General features: G+C 36.8%; 1 protein-coding gene across 14 annotated transcripts in view; it reads right to left on the reverse strand.

The window, feature by feature from the left end:
- Positions 1–22,437, reverse strand: part of RIMS2 (regulating synaptic membrane exocytosis 2) — a 605,377-nt gene that overhangs the window by 579,156 nt on the left and 3,784 nt on the right. Inside the window, exon 2 of one of the 14 annotated variants that reach the window (XM_057531986.1) lies at positions 14,320–14,373. The exons of the other annotated variants lie outside the window; for them this stretch is intronic. Within the exon in view, the coding sequence (XP_057387969.1) occupies positions 14,320–14,373 (54 nt within the window). The remainder of the gene's footprint in view (positions 1–14,319; positions 14,374–22,437) is intronic. 14 annotated transcript variants of the gene reach the window in all.

Raw genomic sequence — 22,437 nt, forward strand, 5'->3', positions numbered from 1 at the left:
TCTAATTAATGATATGGATGATTCTAAATGGGGTTTTATTTTATAAGTAGATCATTCTACTTCTAATTCACCTTTACTCCTAAGGCATCCAGAAAAGCAGGTGGACTCAAAGTCAATCATATCTTTTTTAGGCAAATAATAGATGGCAAATAAGTTGATGCTCAATCCAAAATTGAAGGTGGCAGTTTGGCAGGAAATGAAGGGGTACGGTGACAGGGAGTTTTAGAGTAGTATTAGAAATACTCTGTACAGTTTGGCAGGAAATCCTTTAACACAGAATGGATACTGAAGATTCAAGACCTTCACACTTACTCCTCTATGGTGAAGAGTAAACCATTTCTCATGTGCTTCCCCCATACGTATCTATGTATGTGTGTATGTCTCTGCATCTGTCCCTCTCTCTCTTTCTCTCTCTCACTCACACACACACACACACACACACACACACACACACCCCACATCCTCATTAATGGCTATACCAAAATGATTAATTCAGGTTTACCTTCAGGGTCAGCTTTTAGAGTATTTCTAATGCTACTCTCAAATTCCCTGTCACCGTACCCCTTCATATCTTCTATCAGTACCTTGAGATTCTTTAAACAAGGTGTCTTTAATTCCTTCATTAACTTATTACTGAACACCTACTATGTGTCAGGCATTATGCTAACTAACCTCAAAAAGGAATAGAGTGATACATCATACACAATTCTTGCCCTGTCTTCTCATACACATAACTTACTAATAACTGGCTGAACTTATAAATACATATCTGCTTAACGTTATAACTTTATTATTAGCCATTTGGAAATTTTACTTTTTTTTATTATTTTCCATTTGAGAAAATATAAATGATTGATCACTCTTTTTCTAAGTGGTAGAGATTGAGAAGATTAAAGAATAGGATGGCAGTAAATGCCCAAAGAAGTCATTTGCAAATAGGGAAAAAGTATCAAACGGGAAAACTAGGAAGAATGCAAGATAGGTTCTGAGGCAGGAGATAGATGGGCCCCAGGCTGAGCATCTGGAGTTTGTCCCCTGTGGACAGATACTCCAAAATAGCAGGAGCAAGAGACAAGCTGAGCCCTGCCCAGATAACAGACAAAGACCACATATTTCTCATACTCGAAGTCAAGGAGACCTTCCCGACTATACAAGCGCAGAGAGGCTCTTTGGAGGTCAAAAACAGAGTGATGTCAACCTACCCATAGGCCTCTTTGCTGTAATCCATCTTGGCTACGAGATGCGCACACACATGGGAGGACCCTGAGATAAACCAAATACAGACTCAGAACCAGGCAAAGCAAGATGATTGGCCAAAGGAAACCTGGAAGAAATGCCCCGTATAAGTGATTCAAACTACCACAAGGGCACGGCTCTCTCTCTGATCCCACCCGTGTGTGCCTATTCACATGTATTCTTTTTCCTCCTAATAAACACTTCACTTGTTTCACTGCTTTCCATCTCTTTGTGGAAATTTATTTCTACAAAGCTGACGGGCCAGGGCCTTGTCACTGGCCACTGGCCCGTGGTGGTCTAATGGTAGGATTCAGTGCTCTCACTGCCTCGGCCTGACTTCAATCGCTGGCCAGGAACCGAAATCCTGCTTCAAGCCGCTGCAGGCCGAGGCCACCCGAGATCAGGTTCCAACAAGTTCTCTGTTGTACCGTGGCCAAGTCCTCTTTATCATCAAACTTGGGCAGATAAATAGAAACTGCATTATCATTAGAAACATGGTCTTTGGGCCACAAGAATCACAACAATCCTGTTTCACAAGACTACTGATTTTTTTTCTATTTTACTAAGAGCTATGTCCTCAGAGGATTTATTAATCAAGGTTATCACTCTACTCCATATAAACCTAAGGAAAATATTGGTGAAATTTAATTATAATTCATCTAGCGTTCCTTAACCTTTCTCTTAAGTAGATGCTGTAAAACTCTTACCCACATTTTAATATTATTCAGGTCCAAGTGAACATATAGTCTGAAGGAATCCCCTAAAAACCAACCAAGAGCAACTAAACAGCAATTTACAGAAAAATGTTTGCAACAGAATAGAGAAAAAAATAGGAAAATATCTGGATAAGCTACTTCACAGTGGAAGGGGAACTTCAAGGGAATAGACTCAAAGAAAAAAACAAAAACATAGCTAACCTGGGAATTCCCTGGCAGTCCAGTGGTTAAGACTCGGCGCTTTCACTGCCCAGGGCCCAGGTTAAACCCTGGTGGGGAAATAAGATCCCGCAAACCACGTGGCATGGCCAAAAACAAAAACAAAAAAACACAGCTAAACTGTTATATATATAAATTATCAATAACAGAAATTGGAGAGTGGGGAGGAAGTGAGTGGGCAGCAAATGGAGGAGAAAAGAAAGGGAAAGCAAAAAGAAGGAAGGGCTAACAATATGCCATAAACTGGAACCCAAATAGGCAGAAAAAGGCTCAGAGACTTTTTAAGAGTGGGAGAGTCTAATTCAACTTTGAATTATCCACTATGTGGAAATCCCATCATCATTATCCCTAAATCTCCAGAGAAAGTCTATGAACACGGCTGTCTGATATGAGTAAAATTTTAAAATCCAGGAAATAAAGCTGTGTTCCACATTTGGCTTGACTCCAGGGCAGAGATAAAGGCAAAACATAGAGCAAAAATGAATACTGGAATGCTGAACTTTTTTTGCTGTAATTGCAATTAAATGTTCTGCAGGTATTAAAAACAAGAATGGAGGAGAATCCATTCTCCCAAAGAGAATTAATATAAATTTAGAAGTACTACTATCTGGTCAATTTGAAAAAGTTATGAACATCTTTGAAATACACACTTGTCAAACTACATATTAAGTCCATAGCAGGGCTTACATTTGGATAAGCTATTTGCAGAATTTAAAAAAACAACTGTTTTAATACTATTACTTTTTAATTAGTTGTAAAAAGACTTTAAGATACAATTGTCAGGTTACTAATGACAAGAATAGAGCAAAGCTGAGATTCTGATTAACTATTTTCAGCATGTTGTTTATTTAAAAAAATTTTAAAAACCACCTTTCGGACTCAAGAGGGCCATTTGCTATACTCAATCTAAAGAATTTTTAGTGAGGAAAATGTTCAAGGACAAATACCCAGATGAATTTCACTGATGTTCTTCTCACTTCCTCTCACTCTAGTCTCATCTTCTAATCTCAAGATTGACCTTCATATAAACGAATGAATCTAACTTCATATAGGGATGGCAAGCACAAGATTGGTAGCAGAAAAAGTAACCTAAAATGCATAGCGCTTATTTTTTCCTATTAATGTTCATCATAAATCTTCTGTGTACCTGGTACATTATACTTGCATCTCACCACAACCCTATGAAACAGGTGTTATTGTCCTCAATTTATAGTTAAAGCAACAGAGAATCCAAGAGATTAAGTGACTTGCCCAAGGTCACACAACTAGTAACTGGCAAACTAGGATATGACCCAGAGTTGACTAATGCCAAAGCCTTCCCGTTACGCTGCTTACACACTGCATTGCTTTAACTCCTTGAAAACAGCTAAGGAAACATAGAATAAGGAGGAAAATAAGAAGAAAAATCAATATTTGCAATCATAAAAATCCGGCTACTTATATAAGCTATCTGAATTGACTTAGACTATATAAATTCCCCTAAATTCTAACCACACAAAAACAGGATCCATAAGAGAGAAATTTTTACTAGAACTCCATCTTATATTGTTAAAGGAACCAGCCAGCTCTAAATCATAATGTTTCTGACTCTAATTACTTTAAACAGAGGTAAAAGACAAGTAGCAAAGCCATAAAGGACTGAGATTAGACTACTGAACCTAGAGCAGGAATCAAGAGTGCTAACTGAGGATAAAGCATTGCTTATGTTAATAGCCTAGAAAAGGGTCCAGGAAAAGAGAAACAGTAGAGAACTGACCCTCAACGGGAAGGCTATAACAGAGATTATTCATGAATCACAGAAATGAATGAGAATTATAGGGTAAAAGCCGGGACAGAGCTAAGAAATGTGAACTGGAAAGGGTGGGAAAGAGGAGAGTGTTTGAAAACATTGGAAATATTGAAACATATGGCAAACTGTCTCACGACAGTTTGAGCTATGGCATGGTTATATAAATTCCTGCTGCAAAATCTGGTGGCAGATTGGAAGCATGTGTTCCAAAACAATTCCATAAGATCTCCTATTGAAGTTGAAGAAAATGAGTAATGAGAGTTTTATGTCCTTAGTTGTATGTGAGTCTCTTCAAAAGATGGTTTTAGAGACTTCCCTGGTGGTCCAGCGGCTAAGACTCTGTGCTCCCAGTGCAGGGGACCCGGGTTCAATCCCTGGTCAGGGAACTAGATCCCGCATGCCACAACTAAAGATCATGCACGCTGCAACTAAACATCCCGCGTGCCGCAACGAAAGATCCCACATGCCTCAACTAAAAATCCCACACTCCGCAAGTGAAGATCCCGCACACAGCAACAAAGATAACACATGCCGCAACTAAGGCCCAGCGCAGCCAAATAATTAATTTAAAAAAAAAAAGATAGTTTTAGCATAACTTTTTAAATGAAAGCACCACTGATTTGTTCCCAATCTCAAATATTTAAGATACATAGTATATATGATACATTAATTCACTAAATCATATATTCCATATATGCTCCCCTTATAAGAGGGTCCCCCTTTCCCTACTTCAGTGCTCCAGGAACAGTGAAAATCTTATGGCTAAAAGAAAAGATCTATGAAAGGGAAAGGTGGATGATGAGCTGGAAAGAGTTTGGGGAGAGACTGTGAAGGAGCTTGTGTACAAAAGTAAGGAGTCTGAATTTTATCCAAAGCAAGAAGAAGGCTAAAGAGGTCTTTAAACTAGGGAATGAATGATTTAAATTTGATTTTTAAGACGGTACTCTGAAACTATACAGAGGACAAATCCAGGATAGAAACACAAGATTCCAGAATACGAGACACTGGCAATACTGGTGGAAATACACTGGTGAGAATTCTCACACTAGCTAGATTTTCTGACACTAAATCAATGGAATTTATGAATATACAGGCCCTAACATGCTCTTATTTCAAAATCTTTCATGGCAATCAAACATGCCAGTGATATAAGTTCAAATTTCTTAACATGGCATACAAGCATAGATGGTTCTAAATATTTAACAACTGATACAACCATATAAAATTAATATACAATAAATATATAAATTAACATTAAAAGTAAATTTCTATTGGGTGTAAGATAGGATCAAGGATGTGTTGTACAACATGGGGAATATAGTCAATATTTTGAAATGACTATAAATGGAAAGTAACTTTTAAAAATTGTAGGGGCTTCCCTGGTGGCGCAGTGGTTAAGAATCCGCCTGCCAATGCAGGGGACATGGGTTTGAGCCCTGGTCTGGGAAGATCCCACATGCCGCAGAGCAGCTAAGCCCGTGCGCCACAACTACTGAGCCTGCACTCTAGAGCCTACGAGCCACAGCTGCTGAGCCCACGTGCCACAACTACTAAAGCCTGCGCCTAGAGCCCATGCTCCACAACAAGAGAAGCCACGATAATGAGAAGCCCGTGCACCACAACTAGAGAAAGCCCACACGCAACAACGAAGACCCAACGCAGCCAAAAATAAATAAATAAAAAAACAAATTAAAAAAAAATTGTATAACGTTTTTTAAAAATTATAAATAAATTTAAAAATAAATAAATAAATTTCTTTTTTCCAAATAAGCTATAGATGCTTACTGTGTACAGTAGTCCCTCCTTATCTGCGGTTTTGCTTACTGCAGCTTCAGTGATCCGCGGTCAACAGCAGTCAAAAAATATTAAATGGAAAATGTTTATTTCAGAAATAAACAATTCATAAGTTTTAAATTGCACATCATTCTGAACTGCGTGATGAAATCTTAAGCTGTCCTGCTCTGTCCCACCCAGGATGTGAATCATCCCTTTGCCCAGCTCATCCTGCCTATTTGTCACCTAGTAGCCTTCTTGGTTATCAGATCAACTCTCACAGTATCACAGTGCTTCTGTTCAAATAATCCTTATTTTACTTAATAATGGTCCCAGAGCACAAGACTAGCAACGCTGGCAATTTGTAAATGCCAAAGAGAAGCCATAATGTGTTTCATTTAAGTGAAAAGGTGAAAGTTCTCAACTTAATAATGAAAGAAAAAAATTGTATGCTGAGGTTGTTAAGATTTACTGTAAGATCAAATCCTCTATCTGTGAAATTGTGAAGAAGGAAAAAGAAATTTGCACTAGTTTTGCGGTCGCACCTCAAACTTCAAAAGTTATGGCCACTTGAATGATAAGTTAAGATGGAAAAAGCATGAAATTTGTACAATATTTTGAGAGAGCACATTCACATAACCTTTATTACAGTATATTGTTATAATTGTTCTATGTTATTTTCAGTTATCGTTGTTAATCTCTTACTGTGCCTAATTTATAAATTAAACTTTATCATAGGTACTTACATACAGGAAAAACCCGCACATATGGGGTTCAGTACTATCCACAGTCTCAAGCATCCCCTGGGGGCTGTGGAACATATCCCCAGCTGATTAAGGGGGACTACTGTAATAAGAGTTGTAGCATAAATTATACACGTAGTCATTTTAACAATTTCCAAATCACTTGTTAAGTTTTAGAAGTGTTGATTTAATCTCTTTAAAGGGGCCATGATTTGATATTTAGAACCCTACCAAGCTTTTCCCAACATCTTTCTCATTAAAATGACAGTCATTAGTCCCTGGTACCCAGCAGCACTTTGCTGCAGCTGTAAGGCAACTGGGCATGCTGCCTGCGTGTCACTGTCACATAGCATATGGATGCTAGTGTTTCCCACAAGGTATGAAACCCCTGTGCCTCAGGACATTCCCCCCAAAAATGGTACCACAGAAACTACCTGCCTGTTCCATTACCTCCAACAACAGGAAATGCTGAAGTATTAGGCAGGCACTAAAGCTCCAGCTCCAGTCACTACGTGCCTTCCAAGGACCACATTAATCCACACCAGCAACGTTACGAGGACATGTCATTCACCCCTACAGATTGCACTGGACAACATCATTAGGTAACATTCTCCAGTAAAAGTTACCAATCTGCATGAAAGTGATTCAATGTTTTAATAACTAGTATCTCTGTACTGGTACACATCAGTTGAACACCAGTCCTTCATACAAGGCCCTGTACAACTGACCTCTGCCGACTAGCTTCTGCCACTCCATCCCTTCCTCCCATCTTTCAGGCACCTAGCAATACAGGAATATTTTAAATGGCTGGTGACAGTTATAACATCAATGGCCACTGTGATTATGACAATTAACATGTTATAGCAATTTATAGCTCACAGGCACTTTCATTTACAGTGTCACCTTAACCCTATGAGAAAGATACTACAGACCCTAATTCCTTATCCATGATTCCAAAATCCAAAAGCTCTGAAAACAGAACTTTTTTTGTGAGTCTGTGCCAAAATTCTTGATCTGAATGAATTAGCATGAGGCTTTATATAGTCTTTATTTAACCTACTTGTAAATATTCATGTTTCACTAGAGAAATATAAATGTGTTCGCTTAGGGGCTGCTGTCCTGACCCGCTAAGAGTTACACATTTCCATGGTATATGCACCTTTACATTTCTAAACTCCAAAATACCTGCATTCTAAAACACAGCTGGCAAAACAAGTTTCAGTTAAGGAATTTTGGACCTGTGTTTTCGATCTCCATTTACAGAGTTTAGGGAGTTGAAGTGACTTCTTCAAGATAACATAGCTTGTAAATGATGGAGCCAGGACTCTAATCCAGATACCCAAATCTTGTTTTTTCTTCCTTATCCAAGACTGACCATAAATGAAAAAACCTTTTTCTGCATAAAAAGATACATTTCATATTTCATGTAATATCATGTAAGCATAAGTTAATATAAAAATTTTAAATGCAAAAATTTAAAGTAAAGTCTGTATCTAACCTTCAAAAAATATATTTCCTGCTGCTTAAATATGTTTCACCCTCCCTATTTTACACAAATGAGTAAGGTCACTGTCAGATTTGAGGTCACTGACCCAGAAGTTAAGAGCACCATCAATTTTTATGTTGATACTATTTTTCACTAAAATTCCTAAAAACTACAAAGCAAATTAAACAATTTTTAAAGGCAGAATTATAAATAATTATTCTAGGGATTGACAAACTTTCTAATACCAATCCTGTCAATCCTGTGGTAGTTATATTTTTCAACAAATATTTCTGATTCTGCTTCTGTCCATGGTAGGATTACACTTTTCTACCCTGAGTTAGGCAGGATCATGTAACTTGCTATGTATGGCCAATGAAATGTGAGCAGAAGTTATATACATATTTCTGAGAGGAAACTTTAAGAGACAACTTGCAATTCACCAGTCTCTCTCTTCATCTGCTCTCAGTGTTGACTGTGGAGTGAAGACCCCAATTGAGCCAGAAAAATCATATAGCACGAAAAAGAAATAAATCTATATTGTTTTAAGCTACTGATATTTGAGGATAGCATAGCCTACCGTAAATTTATACATGTATTGCCTCTCAGCTCCTAATCCATCCTTCTTTGTCCTACTTGGTGATACTGGGTCTGGACTCTATGACCATTTCTCCTTTACCAGTTGGCACAATGTTAAGTTTTGTCAGTAGAGGGAGCCAGAGCAAAAGGAAGAAGGGGCTTTTCTTTTTGGTTCTGGGAGTTCCGTAGTGTTTCCTGCGATGCTTGGCTGCCAGGAGCTTACAGGATACCCAGTGGCACTCACTCTCCTAGCACTTTTCAACAGCACCCCAACAGGCATCGTTCCAGAAATTTCAGCAGCATCCCAGCAGGCAGTATCCCAACAAGCTTCATGGACACCCGTGGGTGGCTCCCCAGTGAGGGACTTTCCTGAGCGCTCCAGCCATCTTCTCAGCAGCCAAAATCCCCACAGATGATTTCCTGCCTGCTTGCCCCAGCTGGTGGCAGCTCAATGGGACACTGCCACGACCTCCAAAAAGGGCTGAATTTCAGCCTTAGTCATGGGGGAAGGGACCTCTTCCAAGTTTGTTCCTTCCTTGAGTACTCAGCCTCAGCCCTAAAGGAGGTGGCTGTTCTCTGCTACAAGTTAATAAACCTTTATATTAAAATTTCCCTGTTCAAATTACTATTGTAGTTTCTGTCTCCTGATTGGACTCTGTTATCTAGTCTACTCCAACATATAAAACTATATGCTGGACTTCCCTGGTGGCGCAGTGGTTAAGAATCTGCCTGCCAATGCAGGGGATACAGGTTCAATCCCTGGTCCAGGAAGATCCTACAGGCTGTGGAGCAACTAAGCCCGTGCACCACAACTACTGAGCCTGCACTCTACAGCCCATGAGTTGCAACTACAGAGCCCGCACGCCACAACTACTGAAGCCCATACACTCTAGGGCCCACATGCCGCAACCTCTGAGCATGTGTGCTGCAACTACTGAAGCCCACGTGCCTAGAGCCCGTGCTCCACAACAAGAGAAGCCACCGCAATGAGAAGCCGGCACACCGCAACGAAGAGTAGCCCCTGCTCGCCGCAACTAGAGAAAGCCCGCACACAGCAACGAATGCCGAACACAGCCAAAAAGAAAAAAGAATGGTAATTACTAACATATATAAAAAAAAAAGATATGCTGAAACATGAATTTGTGTTAGTAGTTTTGAAGGACAACCTTGGTTATTTTCTTTTTCTAGCTATTTCATAGCTACTTTTAATATTTTATGTACTAAAGTGAAAACAATAGATTACATTTTAACCACTGACATAAAATTTAAGTCATACTACATACTATATCTTTTCATTAAATCAGACTTCTTGGCTAAAAATTATAAGAAAGAAAAATAATATATGAAAGCACATTTATTGTAGGGTAAGAAATGGCTCTTCAACCAAACATGCCAAGAAAAACTACACTCTCATCAAAGACTAAATCCCAATCTTTATTTACTCATACTATAATATAAAGTTTATACTGAGTCTTTTAAAATGGCCATCAGATAATGAAAATGTTGCATTTGGAAAGGTTTCAATAACTCTTCACTATGTTAGTCGTATGGCAAATTTATTTATTCCTCAATCTATAAAAATAAATCCAATTATTAACGGAAAAGACTACTCAGGAAGAGTACTTAAGTGTTCTTTATGTGCAGAGCTAAGAACAACTCTCACTGCTTGCCCCCAACCCCCCAACCCCACTTCCCATTTGACCAGTATTTTAATTCAAGAGGAAACTTAAATAAATGAAAAGTGAAGAGCAGATTGGCAGTAATTTGAGGGCAATAAAGTATAATAAACCTATGGAAAAGTACATTGTAAAATATTATTTCAGAGATACCATTCTAGAATTTGTGTCTCTGAATACAAAATACATTTTTAAAAATAAGAGTAGCTCAATGTCTCCTTTATAAAAACATATATCCAAACTTATATCTAGTGGCACTTACTATAGAAATGTAAGGAGAATAATGGTTGCCCAAAGATGTTCATGTTCTAATCCCAGGAACATGAATATATGTATCCTTACATGGTAAAAGAGATTTTAGAGATGTGATTAAGATGGGAAGATTATTCTGCAATATCTGGGTGTGCCCAATCTAATCATATGAATCCTTAAAAGAGAAAAATCTTTCCCAGCTGTGGACAGAGAGAGATGCAGTGACAGAAGAACGGTCAAAGAGATGGCATCTTGAGAAGAACTGAATGCCCCATTGATGGGTCTGAGACGTAGGAGGCTATGTGCAAGACTGGAGAGAGGTCTCTAGGAGGTCAAAACAGCATTCAGCTGATAGCCAAGAAGGAAATGGGGATCTCAGTCCTATAACTTCAAGGAACTGAATTCTTTCAACAACCCAAATGAGCAAGGAAACATCCCCCTGCTAGCTTCCAGAAAGAAACACAGCCAGTTCTTTTGATTTTGTCCAGTAAGACCCATGTCAGACTTCTGACTTAACAGAACTGTATGATAATACATTTGTATTGTTTTAAGCCACTAAGTTTGTTAGTAGTAGAAAACTAATTAATACAAGGGATACTACTTATAACCTTGGAAGATCTAGGTCATACTTTATTAAAGGAAGTAGCAATGTCTTTTCAACAGGTATTAAAATATTGGGGATTCATAAAAGTATTTATTGAAGATAAACTGGATTGATATTCTCCATAGTTATCAATGCTTTCCTCTTTCAGCTAATTTATTTATTTAACAAACACATGATGTTTATTATGTGCTAGGAACTCTTCTAAGAGCTTTATAAATGTAAACTTAATCCTCATAACAGCTTATGAAGTAGGTATTATTATCCCCATTTTACAGATAAAGACACTGAGGTGCACAACTACCAAGTAACAGAGCTGGGATTCAAACCCAAGCTTGTCTGACTCCAGAGTCCAAGTGCTTCAGCACTAGGCTCTTAACTATTTTCCATAAGACTAAACAGCAATGTGATGGAAAGAGACTGGGTTTTGGAGTTAGAAAGATCTAGGTACAGATCTGTGTTCTGATAAGCTTTGTAACCTGGATCCTAGTACATAGTAGACACTGAAGAAATATTAATTCCCTCCTTCAATTCCTGCTACAAGTCTAGAGATATATTCAAATTCAAAGAAAACCCTACATGGAAGAGGCTTAAGATAAAAAGTGAACACTAGTCTCATACTCTTGAATTTCCACTTCTCTTTCCTCAATTTTACACACTCCTCTTCAGATCTCAGCTAAGACAACCAATGGTACCACAACAACACCTCTCTAGGAGTACTCTAAGCTCTCACTATCATATCAACAAAAATATACTGGAATTTTACCATTAAGAACATAATTACAAAGTAAGGGGGAAATTTTTTAAGAAATTAAACATGAGGTAAAAAAGAAAAAAAAAATGAGGTATAGATAGGGTAAAGCCTCTTTAAGGAAATCTTAGCCATAGATTACCTCAAATGAAACAGCTATTACACACACCTTCTGGTTCATTTCTTTGGCTCAACTTTGTTACCACGTTACCTTATTCTTGTTAACATATTTGAAGAGTGGTCACTGACCATATGCTAATATTCTTTATATTGTTTATCATCTAGAAATCAACTTCATCACCTCATATTCTAGACATTGAACCTGGTCTTAACAAAGATGCTTTGTCCTCAAAGCTTCCTATCCCTGCAATACCACCATTATTATTGTCCAGAGAATTTTTTTTATTGGTGGAATTCTCTAAAATGCTAACTACTATTTCAAATAGAAAAATACTTGACACTATAGCAAAAAAACAGTGTCTACTGGTGCACCAGCAAAAGGTGGCTTAATCTCTCACATCCTTGAATAAATGTTTATTAAATGAAAAGTTTTTTAAATGAAAAAAATAATACTTATTAAATGTATTTTGTTCTCAACTGTTTTGATCTGCTGCCCACTACTTGTTAGTTTAATACCATGCACCATAACCAATAGCTCTCATGTCCAAGAGAAGTAACAATAAACCTCTTACAAATGCGACCACTAAATCCTAAAGATAATCATTTCTTGAGGTATTAGCAGCTATCCACTCTGTCAGTCAGGCAGTGCCAGATTTAATCATTCATTCAAAAAAAAATTTATATCCACTTACAATGGACCACCCACTGGGAACACTGTCCTTTTTCTACAATCTATCAGAAAAGAGGAAGAAGTCACCAACTATAACATAATAAGGTGTGGTTATTAAGAGTACAAATTCTGGAATATGACTGCTTGGGCTTAAATCCTCGCTCCCTACTGAAAACTCTGAGCATATAACTGGAGTTTTCTTTTTTTTTTTATCTGTAAAACTGGGAAAAATAATAACTATCTCATAAGATTGTTGTAGCGGCTGAATCAGATAATACATATATAATAGAGCATAGCAACAGCACAGTAAGCATTCAATAAATGTTGGCTATTGAGTATTAATGTAGTATTAATGTATATAATAGAAGTATATAACAAGAGTTTGTAAGAGCGCAAACGAGAGTCATCTAACCCAGTTTCCAAAAGGTTGGAAACCTGAGATGAATCTCAGTTAAGACCTAGGAGGACTCAGCCAGAGAAAAGTGCCTAGGGCTTTCTAGTCATAGAGAACAGTATATGCTAAACTACAACAGAAGGTGGAAAAAAAAAAAAAATAGGGAACTCACTTCAAATATTTTGATACAATCAAAACAGGCAGTGCTCATGAAAGACTGCCAGGATATAAAGGTTGATAAAACATCACAAAGGGACTTCTATGATATACCTAGAAGTTTGAACTATATCGTAAATGCAATGGGGAGGTACTGAAGAATATTAAGAACATTAAATTTGTATGTTAGAGTGTTGTACTATTATAGAGGTTGGATTACAGGAAGTGAGCCTGAAGTAAAGATCCGTGTTTAGAAATGAATAATTAAGGAAAAGATAGTAAAGGCATGAAACAATGCAGTGACAATGAAGATGGAGAGAAAGAGACAGATTTCAAAGATATTTGGGAGATAATAATGACAGGATTTGGTAACTGATTATATTTAAGGACTGAGGAAGAGGGAGGAAATTAGAATGACTCCCACGACCTCCAGGTTTTATTAACAAATGTTTATTGACTCACAACTACGTGCCTGGTACTACCCTGGGCATAAAAAGATGATTAAAACTTGGTCCATGACATCAAAGAAACCTGTTATACTAAGAAGAACATAGAGATTAGTAACTGATATTGAAAATCTGAAACATTATAAAATAATTATTTACAAAATGCTATGGAAATTGAAAGGAGAGACACCCAACTGGTGGAAATACATCAGAGAGATGTATATCTTCACAGCAATGGAGCTGGGCACAAAACAGCATATCAGGTAAAGTAAGAGGATGTGCATAATCAAAGAGTTAAAGAACATGACACAGAGAGGGATTCGTAAAAAGATTACTATGATTACATAGAAGGAAGTGGGTTGTGAATACCTAAAGTCATGGTCCATTCACATTCATAATCCCAATAAATTTTTACTGAACTCCGGTGTATCAGTCTGGGTCCTGGCAGGAAACAGATGGCATATTCAAACAGAGTAACTAAAGAGAGTTTAATAAAGGGACTGTTTTACAAAGGTGTGGGCAGGGTTTAAGGAAACCAACAAGGGAAAGTGCAGTATGGGGGCTAGCAACAGTGGGAAGCAATTTCCAGAACCAGAAGAAAAATAGCTATACTAAGAGGGCCACCAGACTGGTATGGAGGAAACCTGGGAACAAATAACCTGACCTCATTCTGCTTCCATCCAATCTGCCAACGTCTCACATCAACAGAACCCACCTGGAGGTCAGAGAACAAGGGAGCCTGCTGGTGCAATCCACAGAGGTCAGCCTCCTATAGTACAAAGCAAAGTGGGAAAAAAAATAATGGAGTAGATCTGGAGTGGTGAATGGAAAAATATGTAAAATGCAGTGGTAAAGTTCAACAACATTCAACTATATCTCCCTCTGGTCTTATAAAATTCACCTGCCAGTTTTGTAAATCTTCCTAACCTTAAGAGCTTGGAGATGGAGTTTAACCATTAGCCTTCAACCTGCAAACTTTTAACATGAAGCTTCAATTTGTTCTAAAATGGATCCTTAGCGTTGTGAATTTTTCTTTCTCGTCATTAAGTCTATATGCTATGTTAGCTTCCAGAGCAAGTATCTCTGTTAAGATACAGTATAAGTACTTTCCCGAAACTTCAACAACAAATCCTCAGTTGGGATACAGCCCAATTGTCACCAAGCAGGTGGAAAAGACACTTCCTGATAAATTCTGTATTCAAGAATCAATGACTGAGTTAAGATATAGGTTAGTTAGACCAAACAATCGTTGAAGAGAGATCAGCCTGTGATGGTAGAATTCAGTACCATGGAAGTACTTCTGGATTCAACCAGTGCAGATGTGAACTTTAAAACTTTTCCAAAGTTAAATAAGTAACAGGCAGTAATCATAAGAGAATTTGTATTAGATTAGGTGATATTAGCCACAGTAAAAGATATGCCTCCAAAATCACAATGACTTAACACAGAAGTATATCTCTTATTCATGTAAAATCTAATGCAGGGTTGGGGGGCAGAGGGGGAGGATAATCATCAGCCGGAGCTCTATTTCATGAACCCACCTAGATACAAGAGGAGCTGGAAAAGGCAGTCCAGGGCTAGACAGCTGCTGCATAGCAACAACTCTATGAAAGAGGAATATAAATCGTTGATGAACACCTAGCTACCTCCACCACAAAATTCACTTTTGACAAAAAAAAATTTTGTGCCAATAAAAGCATTAATTAATTTTTTCAGCTTTCGGGCAAAAGGAATTATGTGTGATGTGATATGTGATTAAACAGATTTTTCATGCATGTGCCTGAGAAGCAAACCATTACAACAACTGTAATAGACACCTCACACGCCAACAAAACAAGATGGATGTCAGCATCGTCTCCATCTGTCAGCTGAACAATACCAAAGCATGAAATACCAATAAACACCACTGTGGTTATTCTGCTGTCTAGCTGTATTATTCAGTGTATCCTTTTTTTCCTAGTTTTAGCATCCCAGAAGCCTAGTTGCGGGACGTTGTATGGAAAATATAAATTAGAGCTTTTTGATGTGTATATATAATATAGATATAATACATGTTCATAATATATAAACTATATAAAAGTTGTTCATTCTTAGCTTAATTTATACTATGTAGTTGCCCAACAGTTTTTTGATAACAATTATATAGAGAGATTAGGTGAAACAATATTATATCACTCCTGGGTCTAAACCTGTTCTCAACTTTTCCCTTTCTATAATCCTAGCTCTAACCCTATTTCTAGAACTTCCCATCACAAAATCCAACAAAATTTATAAATTCTGCAATAATTCAGTAAGCTCATATAAAGAGGAAAAGAATCTTCATCAACTGCAACATGTCATTTCCACAGCTAATCTCCTCTCTATATTTTCCTAAAATACACTCGCATTTCCAAAATTTCCTCAGAAGGAAATTAAGAAGGTATATAGGAAGATATACAAAAAAAGGAAGTTTGTCCTAATTAAATCTAACATATACAACAAAGACTGCATAATAGTTTTAAACACCCAAAGAATGAAACAAAACCAGTTGGTGAGAAATTCACTGAGACTAAATTGTCAATGGGAGCAAGGAAAGTTCAATAAAAGGAAGACAGACCTGGAAAAGATTACATGGCGTTAATATATCCAGCAGGAAAAAGTATTATCAGCAAAGGTATTTATTAGGGTTCCTTCCTATTAGGAATGGATTCAAATAGTCCTGACCTTGTTCTCCCCTTTTTCTTTGCCTTCTTTCCTTTCTCCCTTTTATTACTGCTCTATTATTTCCCATCCTACCCCCACTACATCCCAAGTTGTAGTCACTTCTAGTACTCATATTCATGTTATAAACTCTTTAGAATAACTAAAACAATAAAAGAAGCCACTTCCCCACCACCCTCTCAAGAGAACGCTGGTCCTGAAACTAGATGGGTTCAGAGAGCTGACCGCCAGTGACATTAAGCAGACAAAGACAAATAGATATTATGTATACAGCAGTCAGTTGAGCAAGTCAGGCATGGTAAGAGCTTACTTCACCCTTTACACACAGCTGTCAAGTCGTGGCCATTTGGCTCCTAAATTTTTCAAAATCTGTCCTGCCTCTCCACCTCCACCATGACTGCCTTATTTCATATCTTCATCATTTATCACCCAGATTACTGTAAGAGTCTCCCAACTACTGCCCTTGTCTCTAGCATTACATATTCTCATCAACCCATTATACTTGTAAAAGTGGTAGGGGGAGGTAGTTTGACAACAAAAGTCTGATTATATTGCGCCAGTGCTTAAAATCCTTCCTGGACTCCCTACTGCCTTCAGGATTAAATCCAAATCCAAAGAATAGCATGTAAAATCTTTTCAACTCTGAACCTTGCCATCTCTCCAGTCTCTTCTACTAACTCACCTCCATTTAAACCCTGTGCTCCAGACCTTCTGAACCACTTCAAGTGAGTTTCTCCACCATTCCCTGCCTCTCTTTTACAAATGAAAGGTAAAGTTTTGGGGGAGAGATGTGGGAGTTTTAGTATTTTTGTTCGCAACATCTTCCTCTGCTCAGCCAACATCTACTCATCCTTTGAGACTCAGCCTAGATGCTATCTCCCCAAGACTGGATCAGGCACTCCTCTTGTATGAATATAGCCACGATATACTGTGCTCAGTCGTCTCCTAGCACTTATTATGCAATAGTTTAGTTGTGGTTTATCATGGTTCTTACAGTGAGTTCCTCAAGGATTAGCTGATAATGGTTAAAAGTGTTTTTAACACCCAGAGATGTCTGCATTTCCTTACATGACTAGAGAATACAAAAGTATTGATATCTTTAGTCTCTACTATCTTTAATAACTAGCAGTGAAATTTCTAGAGATTTTAAAAGAATAAACTGTCTGACACCCTCAAACAATACCAAAGAGACAACAAACTACTCACTGGATTATCTAACATTTTTTTGCTATGGTTATAATGTGCTAAAAACAACTTTACAGTGTTTTTTCATGGCACTTTACATCTTTATGTGTTCATACGATTATGCTTGGCCTTGGATTGTCCGCTCCTGGAGGAAATGAATTATTTCTAACCAACACATTCTGTGTGTTCCTTACCATTCAGCTCTGTTAAACATACTGAAATTTGCAAAAGCTTTAAAAGTAAAGTAATCATTTTTAAAGTAAAATATTCCTTAATTTGCAATATTCCTTAAATGGAAAATGATATATCACAATATTCTTCTGGTTTCTAGTCAAAACAGATATGCTCTTAGTCCAAAAGAAAGATAAGCTGCAATCATACAAAAATACTGGAAGTTTGCTTCCAGTAAAATAAGCAAAACTGGACGTATGTTTAAAACTTACATTTCATTTCAAAAACAAGGGCACTACTACCTAAGCAAACCTTTTTCTTTTAGATTACTGAATTTTACCTTGAAAGCAAGCACTATCTAAATGAACATTTATTTTCTAAATGAACATTTAATTTCTAAGTGAGCATTTAATTCCCAATGTTTCATTCATTCACCCAACTAATATTTTTGAGTGCTACAATGTGTAAGGCATTGTGTTAGATTAGAAGCTGAGGCTGAAATGATAAACAAGACAGACATGGTGCCTGTTCTCTGGGAGTTTATAATCCAGCAGGGTACACAGATTATAAACAAAGATTCCAATGTAAATTTTGATAAGAATAATTGGGGAAATATTAAAGATGTGATGAAGAATAAAAGAAAGAGCTTTCCTGCCCATGCTTTCTAAGCATGGGCAGGAAAGCGCTCTCTAAGGAGACAAATTAGAAGCTAAGGCCAGAAGGATGAGAAAGAGGCAGGCATACAAAATTGTGTGTATTTAAGGGGCAAAGGAAAGGAGATGAGCATTCTAAACTCTAAAAACCATGCTTCAGAATTAGATTAACCTGATAAGATTCTGAGTCCTCATATATAATATGAATAAGACAAATAAGTAAATACATATTTTTGATTTACTAATAGAGTGAAAAATTGATCCAGGCAAATCTAAGAACAATCACAATGTAATTTCCACAAATTAGTTCCCTCACATTCACCTAGGACAATCAATCAGTATCTTGCCAGTAACCAATAACATGGTGTCAGTATTATTTTCACTGCTACACCTTAGTTATCAGACTCCTTATTAATGGTTTTTGCCGAGGAAACTGCTTCCAATTCATCACCTTCCCTCTCCTCATTCTTAGCCTTCTAGACAAATAATGAAGTCATCTAAAAGTCCTCCAGGCATATTTTGACTTCCCAGTAGACAAGGAAAAGAATCTCTCAAAAAAAGGGGAGGGGGGACAAATTTCACCCAGGAATGCTATAATATTAAGGTTCAGAGACTCCTGTCTATAATCAGTTAATAACAACTATTTATTTCACACCTGTTTGTGCCAGGACACTTAAATAGTCTATATTGATTACAACAATCCTTCAAGGTAGATGTTATTACTCAGATAATACAGATAAACAGGGGCTCAGAGAGTTTAATAATGTAAGCAAGAACTTACAGTTATTAATTAGTAAAATAAAGTTTCAAGTAGAAATCCATCTGGCCCAGCACACTTGTCTCCACTACCTCTCTCTTCATCACACTGTACAATCAATTTTTTATTAATATATATTGTCAACAAGATATTATTTAATTGTCCTAGTTACTTTAAAATATAGAATATATATAAAGAATTTATTAGGTACTCTCTCATAAAAGGCCAATCAATTTTTTAGAATGCATTTTGAATCCTTAAAAACCATAGAGTTTCGGGCTTCCCTGGTGGCGCAGTGGTTGAGAATCTGCCTGCCAATGCAGGGGACACGGGTTCGAGCCCTGGTCTGGGAAGATCCCACATGCCGCGGAGCAACTGGGCCCGTGAGCCACAACTACTGAGCCTGCGCGTCTGGAGCCTGTGCTCCGCAACAAGAGAGGCCGCGACAGTGAGAGGCCCGCGCACCGCGATGAAGAGTGGCCCCCGCTTGCCGCAACTAGAGAAAGCCCTCGCACAGAAACGAAGACCCAACACAGCCATAAATAAATAAATAAATAAATAAACCCAAAAAGTTAAAAAAAAAAAAAAAAAAAGAAATAACGTTTAAAAAAAAAAAAAAAAAAAACCATAGAGTTTCGGGCTTCCCTGGTGGCGCAGTGGTTGAGAATCTGCCTGCCAATGCAGGGGACACGGGTTCGAGCCCTGGTCTGGGAAGATCCCACATGCCGTGAGCGACTGGGCCCGTGAGCCACAATTACTGAGCCTGCGCGTCTGGAGCCTGTGCTCCGCAACGAGAGGCCGCGATAGTGAGAGGCCCGCGCACCGCGATGAAGAATGGCCCCCACTTGCCGCAACTGGAGAAAGCCCTCGCACAGAAACGAAGACCCAACACAGCCATAAATAAATAAATAAATAAATAAAATATTAAAAAAAAAAAAAAACCATAGAGTTTCAAGTTTTGGCAATGACCATGGCTATTTACATGTACAATAACGATTTTTATTTAAGTCTTCATGATTGTTACATCATTTATCTGACATGCCACACTCTTAAAATTTCATTTAGCTATAAGAAAAAATATGGTAGTATTTTAAATATTAGAATGAGGAAGATCATTCTAAGCATATCACAAAACCCGAAACCCATAAAACAAAAAGTAATAAATTTAAATACATTTTTAAAAACCCTGACTAGTAAAAAAAGGTATAAACAAGGTCATAAAACAGGTGACAAATAAAGAGATTCAACAAATCACTAAAAGTGACAAGCAGAAAAAGAAATACAAAAGGCTCTAAACAAATGTAAATGGCTCTCAACCTCCCTGATAGTAAGAAAACTGCAATGAAATCTAGAATGGCATATTTTTCACCAAAACATTGGCAAAGACTATCACATACTGAGTTAACAAGGATGTGTGAAAATCTCCCTAGTATATGTCACTTATGCATACTTCCTTTATGAAATTTAATATTTATTATTTTTTAATATTTATTAAAATTTAAATTTTTTATTTTATATAAGTTATAAAAAATATAAAAGTTATATTTTATGACCTTTTGACCAAACAATCCCATTTCTAGGAATTTATTACAGAGACATATTCACACATGTGGGAAATGACATATATACAAAGATATTTATCACAGCATTATTTCTAATGGCAAAATAATTAGAAATAACTTAAATACCTAAGAATATGACACTAGTTAAAGAAGTTACAGAACATTCATAAAATGGGATATTACACAGCCATTAAAATGAATAAGGCACATATATTCACAGGTATGGAACTGATCTCCTAAAAAGTAAACTGCAGGACACATTTGTGTTTCTTCATGTTTACAAATATAAACCCATACGTGTGTGCACACACATACCTACATATACAGACACACAATATTTGATATACACACATATCTACACTCATGCATAGCATATTTCTGAAAGAGTATACAATATGCTGGCAACAGCAGTTGCCTCTGGCTAGGGGAAATAGGTAGCTAAGAAATTTTGTACATTATGTATGTGTTACCTATTAAATAAAGGAGTTTATAAATTGACTTTGGAAAGTACTTTTAAAATTGAATTATTAAAAAAAATTAGAACTTCTTACCTATGTTTTAAATATAAGCTAAATTATTACCTTGATCTATCATGGAAATATTTACTTATCATCTTCTTTTATTGGGGGAGCAAATTATCCCTTTGACATTAACAGAAAATCTAAACTGAGAATGAAAAGATAATTTACACATCAAGAAACACATAATTTCTAATTTGTTGCAAAAACATCTGAAAGACTATGATATGCAGATAGTAGAAACTCAATAAGTATTTACTGAATGAATACTTTTCTTTTTCAGTAGGTTTGCTTTCCTCATTCATTTTTTTCACAATATCACACCAAAAACAACAACAAAAACTCGCTGGAAAATATAAACTTGAAATAAATTATGTACTTTTGTCCCAAAAATTTCATTTTCCCAACAAGTTTGGTAAACTACTTGTTAATGAACATTAATACAATTTAAATCAACATCGCTTACTAGGTACCTACCACGTGCAGGTGTTAAGGATGCTGCAAAACACAAACTCCAAAGAAGGGTACGTTTTTATTCTTGCCTTCAAGAAGTTTAGTCTTGAAAGACAAGGTTTAAAAACTTTAATCAATAAAAGGACATTACAGATTTTACTGATAGATTGCATTATCCAAACTAAAACTGTTAAAGGAATTTACATAAGGATTAAAAAAGTAATTATTGATCTACTGAGGGATCTACTGAGATATAAAAATGCTTCCAAAGGCCTAATATCTCACTCACACTTAAAATGGTATTATGTGATGGTGACCAAAGACTTCCAGAGTATGTGGATATTCAGCTAGACTTTGAAGAAATTGCTAATGATTAAATAAATATAAATAGTTTTTAATTATTCAGGCTCCTTAGAAGAGAGATTACTGTAGTGGTCTCAATCAGTTTTGATCGCTCACCTCTCTCACTAAAAATATCTCAGGCACGAACTTCTTAAAATATGTACATTTATTTATAAATTATATGCATCTTCACACAGTCAATCTATATATTAAGTATTAGTAAAGCTTAATTTCTTTCTTTTTCAAGTAGAAATGTAAATATGTTTTAATTATTTTCTTCCTGTAATCCAATACATCATCTTATGATGCCCTTGGGTATGTACACTCCACTTTGTATGAATACTTAACATGAATATTGAAACTCACATATCATGCAAAAATATTTTCATGCAACAGTTTCAATTTTTCACACAGCAAACTTATTTTTTAACATAGTTGTTAAAAGGCAGCAGACATGAATTTGAATTTCAGTTTATTTCTCTCTGCCCATGA

Source organism: Balaenoptera acutorostrata, chromosome 17, assembly GCF_949987535.1.
Source record: "Balaenoptera acutorostrata chromosome 17, mBalAcu1.1, whole genome shotgun sequence".
Taxonomy (NCBI): Eukaryota; Metazoa; Chordata; class Mammalia; order Artiodactyla; family Balaenopteridae; genus Balaenoptera; species Balaenoptera acutorostrata.